The 6,209-nt window shown below is 36.0% G+C and overlaps 1 protein-coding gene across 1 annotated transcript in view; it reads left to right on the plus strand.

The window, feature by feature from the left end:
- The window catches only part of LOC109377043 (ATP-binding cassette sub-family G member 2-like), a 63,491-nt gene that overhangs the window by 45,267 nt on the left and 12,015 nt on the right, over positions 1-6,209 (plus strand). The window contains exons 9-10 of the mRNA XM_019633260.1: positions 2,354-2,436; positions 3,193-3,251. Of these exons, the coding sequence (XP_019488805.1) occupies positions 2,354-2,436; positions 3,193-3,251 (142 nt within the window). The remainder of the gene's footprint in view (positions 1-2,353; positions 2,437-3,192; positions 3,252-6,209) is intronic.

Genomic DNA, 6,209 nt, shown 5'->3' on the forward strand with positions numbered 1-6,209 from the left:
GAGGGCAGTGTCACTGGCCCTCATATGTGGGATCTGAACCGGGGCCCTCTCGCATCCCAAGCCAGTTCTTAACCAACGCGCCACTCAGCTGGCCCCCTAGTTTGGGTTTTTAATCTTCTATGTATGTCATTTGCTTCTGTAAGTGTTTGAATGTGTAGCTATTAAAATGTTTTATGGTTTCCAGCTGATAAATCTTGTATCTGTTTTCTTACAGCTGTACTTAGGTTTGAACTAGTCATTGACATGATTCAGACTTTGCTTCTGAGAATGCGTTTAATCAAAGGTATTTGGAAGATCTTGGAAGGAATAGATTATCTGTATAAGAAGATTTAATGTTCACTTTTTGTTACTAGGGATTCCTGATGAAATCATTTTGGAAAACATTATCATATCTTGGAGAGTCATTGTTTTATTAGCATATTAAACATTCGACTGGATTAATTTTTAGTGATAGCCTTAAACATTACTCAGAACTCACTTTGAGAAAGGTTGGTAAATACATTTGAACAAAGATAGAATCACATATGTAGGGAATTTATTTTTTCCTTTTTTTTCCTGTTCAAAACAGAGGCCAGATACACAGACAGGGTGTCTTTGTCTGCTCTGTTGTACAGTGTTTATTTTATTTGTTTCTTTTAATGAAAGAAAGAATAACATAGATCCAGTTGTAAAAGCATGACAGTATTGTGGGATTAATCTTTTTTTTTTTAATTAAAGTTTATAGGGGTAATAATGGTTACTAAAGTTTCATAGGTTTTAGGTGTACAATCCTGTAATATATCACCTATATATCACATTGTGTGCTCACAGCCCAGAGTCTGTTCTCTTTCCATCATTTTGTCTATATGTTTGAAAGCTGACTTTGAAAATACTTCTAGAACTTTGAAACCTTTAGGAAACATCCTAATGGTAATTCCGTTCATCTGTTAGTATAAGGTATCAAGTTTGAATCAAAAGAAACAAAATATGTGGAGTGTCCAGTTTTAAAAGTCTGAATATTCTTAAAGCTATGCTGTCTGAAAGTATTGAGTGGTGTACATGCGCATGCTTGTATGTTGATGAAGTCATCCTAACTTGTTTTGGAACCTTGGTTTGTTGATATGATGGTGATACACAGTGTTTTCTGAGGGTAATTAAAATATGCAAGGGCAATAGATTTTTTTCTAATTTTTACTGTCTTATTAACAAGGGAATTTTTAAAGGCCATATCAAATCATATTCTTTCCAGACTGTGGTCTTCCCAAACTAGCCTTAACAGATCATGATCCTTTTTCCAGTTCAGTTTGCTTCATGCCAAAAGTGTGCTTGGCAAGGTACTTCAAGCCTTGATATCATTACACTGTTGTAGTACTGATTTTTTATTTTTTTAACTTTGAAGGTTCCAAGATACAAGGTTAGATATTTTATTTTCTTTAAAATGTTCTTAAATAAATTATATCCTTATATAATCCTTAACCCTTTGTAGATAGAAGTGTCCTTAAGAGATAATTTATGAATCTTGAAAATAAGTGTTTACCCAGTCCTCTTAGGACTCGTCAAACACGCTGAGTCAGTGGTGGTACATCAGCATGGCAAAGAATTGGTGACTTAGTTCTACACTGTGGGCTGTGGGCCCTACAGGCTGCAGTTGCTGGAGAAGCTGTGACAGGAGACTGGGTCATGGAAGCACTTGGGTGCCCTCAGGGAAAGCTGACTGAATGCTTTGGTGACAGTGACAATGCACTTTTCCATGCAAGATGGACTCTCCCTAGTAGGATAGGCAGGCAGTCCCCAGCTTACCCCTACTTCCTTACTGCGCAAAATTCCATTGTTAGGTATTTTATGTGTGCTTTAAATTTTGTATTTAGTTTTAGTGTTAAGAGTAAAGATACGCTGTTTTTACTTGACCTCTTGAAATATAAAACTATGCATGTTCACTACCACAAAGTTTGAGAGGTCAGGCCAGAAATGATAGCCACTTCAACTTTATTTTATCCCCTAAGTGACTTTGTTAGGCGCTTCCACTGTTCTCCTATTCTATATGGCATTCCAAGTACTCGTAACCTGAACTGGACCCTGAACTGGCAGTGCCTGGGAAAGCACTGGGAGGAACTATGCCTTTCCAGTATTCTACTTTGTTCTCCTGTCAGTCTCCCCAACACACAGATAAATTATTTTTTATTTTAATTTAGAAAGCAGTCTAATAATATACACTGTTTTATATTTTCCCTAAAGGACGTTTGCCAAACCATTTAAATGATCTATCTTAATGCAGTGATTATTATAGTTGTATATATATATTATAATAATGAATAGTGTGTTAAGTTTTTACTTTTAATTGAAACTGTTCTTTTATTTTTTTCTTTTGGAAAAGGTAATTGTAACAATCTTTCTGGGACTGGTTATAGGAGCCATTTTCTATGATCTGAAAAGTGACCCTACGGGAATCCAGAATAGGTAAGTCAATTTGGATATCGACTTTGAGAAAGTCCTATTACTTCTTTCAAGGTTGTAAGAATCTATTAAGAATTTGAATTTCAGATAAGTACTGGAGAAACTGAGGAGTTGGATAAGTCAGTGAGTTGAAAGCTTAATTGAAAAGTTAATTTTCATATATACATATATAGTGGTAAAATATACAGAACATAGAATTTAGCCTTGTAACCAGTTTTGTGTGTAGTTAAATGTCGTTAATTACATTTACATTGTTGTGCAACCATTACCACCATCCAACTCCAGAGCCTTTTTTTTTCATTTTCCCAAAATAAATCTGTATACCCATTAAACAAAAACTCTCCATTTTCCCTTTCCCCATTTCCTGGAAACCACCATTATACTTTCTTTCTCTGAATTTGACTCTTCTAGGTATCTCAAATAAATGGAATCGTACAGTATTTGTCCGTGGGTGACTGGCTTATTTCCCTTAACATAATATCTTCAAGGTTCATCCATGGTGTAGCACGTCAGAATTTTTTCCTTTCTAAGTCTAAATAATATTTCATTTTAAGGCTATATCACATTTTGTTTATCCAGTTACCTATCCATGGACACTTGGCTTGTGTCTACCTTTTGGCTGTTGTGAATAATGCTGTTAGGAACATGGGTGTATATATAAATATCTGTTTGAGTCTCTGCTTTAAATTCTTGTCAGCGTATACCCAGAAATGGAGTTACTGGATCATTTCGTAATTCCATTTTTTTGTTTTTTTGAAGAATTGCCACCCTGTCTTCTACAACTATACTATTTTGCATTTCTGCCAGCGTGTATAAAGGTTCGGTTTTTTTCCAACTTGGTCAATACTTGTTATTATCTGTTTTTTTTTCTTGCTTTATAATAGCAACACTAATTATTATGAAGTTGTATCTTATTGTTGTTTTGATTTGCATTTCCCGAATGATTAAGTGATGCTGAGCATCTTTTCATGTGGTTATTGGCCTTTTGTTTGTCTATTGCAGTTGTTTGTCCATTTTTAAATTGGATTTTTTTTATTGTTGAGCTGCAAGAGTTCTTTATATATACTGGATATTAACCCCTTATTAGATATACATTTAGATGTCTTCTGCCATTCTCTAGGTTGTTGTTTTACTCTGTTGATAGTGTCTTTGATACATAAAAGTTTTACATTTTTTCATAGTTCATTAATTTTTTTCTTTTGTTGCCTATGAGTTAATTTCCTTTCTGTTTTTTTATTTATTTGACATAGGGATGTGGATCAGACTCAGTTTTTTTCTAATAGTAACATGGTGGATTACCACCTTGAAAAGAATGAGAATGTATTACGTTAACAAAAACTGCTTAGTATTATAAAATAAATTCTTACAATTTAGAAGGAATTTCACTGTATTAGTTCTGAGTCATTCTGAACATAATTGTAGTGTTAGATGTAAGACTTAACAAATTGAACTGAATTGTTGCCATGTCCCATGTTTCTGAAATTAGCTTTCAGTTTTGAAGTTCGTATTTACTTTGATAACTAGGCGTTATTGTGTGTGGTTATGATATATGGTTAGCACTTATGTCAGTTTACCTTCCCCAGTTTCAGTCATAATGTGATCTTAATATTGTTTCTTGATGAGACTTTGTGGCGGGCCCTAGTACGCTGTGACTATAGGTGCTCAGTAAGTTCGCACACCGCGGAGTTCTCCTTTGCTCTGTGTATTTAGCATTGCTCTGTGCCAACACTGTGCTCCCTGCTTTACACCCATGGTCTTGGGTTACCCTCCTGCCCTGAGGAGTCGATGGTGTTATCCCCATTTTACTGTTGATGGAAGTTGCAGTGTCTTCAATGGAATCTATTTTGATGCCTGGAAAAGGGTGATTGTTTATGAAAGAAAGAAAAAGCATAAAAACCTCACTCAGGTAAAACAAATATTTCCCATATGGAAACAGATAGTGTTCCTCTACAATGAGATTTTTATGGCAGCTCCTATTCAGAGTTAGGTCATCATTTTTCTCTTTACCTACCCTGACAGGTGTGTTCTCTGAGCTATTTCCAGGCCTGCTATTAATTGGTGGTTTGTGCCTTGGTAGATGCCATATTTTAATCCAGCTTAGAATACTTATCACTGGATCTAGAGCCCGTGAACCTTTTGTGTTGCCCAATGGGAAGCATTTGGAACAAAATATTGTCACAGCTGTCCTCCACTGGAATTTTAAAGGGGACCTGGAAATGTAGCCATTAAAGATCGTGGTAGAAGAATCCAGAGAAATAAAGAAGAGCTTTAGCTGTCTCCTCAAATGTTTCCTGGGGAAATAGGGCATTGGATTTATTTTAATTTGTAGTTTTGACTTAAGGTTGCTACCAATTTCTCATCACTTGAAGTTGCTCAGGAGGACAATTGTTTGCTTCACTTCTTTGGGAATGAATTCTCCCAGGAAGGCACTCATTCTGCTCTCTCTCTAACCTGTACAGCTGACAAGCTGGGCTCTAATCATGTGTAGTCTATGAGCTTCTTTGACCTAATGGTTACCTTACAGGGCTCTGGTGATAGCTAAACAAATTAATGCGTATTAAGAGAAAAGGTATTTAACCTACAGTCAGGATTACTCTACTCAGCATAGCTCTCATTTAGAATCGAAAGACAAATAAAGAGCTTCCCAGACAAGAAAAAGCTAAAGGAGTTCATCACCACCAAACCAGTTTTATAAGGAATCTTAGAGGGACTTCTTTAAGACAAAAAAAAAAATACAGTAATAAAGTGGCAATAACTACATATCTATCAATAATTACTTTCAGTATAAGGGGATTAAATGCTCCAGCCATTAGATAGGGTGGCTGAATAGATAAGAAAACAAGATCCTTACACATGCTGCCTATTAGAGACTCACTTCAGATCAAAAGGCACACACAGAGTGAAAGAAAAGGGATGGGAAAAAGATATTTCATGAAAATCGGGAACAAACAACTGAGGTAGCAATACTTATACCAGACAAAATAGACTTTAAAACAAAGGCTATAAAAAGAGACAAGGAAGGACTCAGTAATCCTACTCCTTGGTGTTTATCTGCAGAAACCCCAAACGCTATGTTGAGGGGACAAATGAATCCATATGTTCATTGTAGCATTGTTTACAATGGCCAAGATGTGGAGGCAGCCTGGGGTCCATCATTGGATGAATGGATGAAGAGAAGGTGCTACATATATACAATGGAATATTGCTCAACCATGGAAGGAAATGGGTTCTTGCCATCTGCAGTGGCATGGATGGACCTGGAGGGTCTTGTGCTGAGTGGAGTATATCAGACAGAGAAAGACAGTTGCAATGTGATTTCGCTTATATATGGAATCTAAAGAACAAAATAAACAACAAAACAAAGAAACTCATAGATACAGTGAACATTTTGATGGTTGCCAGATGGGAGGGGGTTTGGGAGTGAGTGAAAACTGGTAAGGGGTTAAAAAGTAAAAATTGGTTGTTACACAGTACTCATGGGGATGTAGGTTATAGCAGAGGGAATACAGTCAATAATATTGTAATAACTATGTATGGTGTCAGATGGGTAGATTTATCGGGGTGATAGATTGGAGGGGGTTGGGGGACAGGGTGAAAAAGGTGAAGGGATTAAGAAATACAAATTGATAGTTACAAAATAGTCATGGGGATGTAAAGGAAAACATAGAGAATATAGTTAATAATATGATAATACTTGTGTATAATGCCAGGTGGGTCAGACTAGTCAGAGGGATCACTTCTTAAATTATACAAATGTCTAACCACTATGCTGTACA

Source organism: Hipposideros armiger, unplaced genomic scaffold (assembly GCF_001890085.2).
Source record: "Hipposideros armiger isolate ML-2016 unplaced genomic scaffold, ASM189008v1 scaffold_1266, whole genome shotgun sequence".
Classification (NCBI taxonomy): Eukaryota; Metazoa; Chordata; class Mammalia; order Chiroptera; family Hipposideridae; genus Hipposideros; species Hipposideros armiger.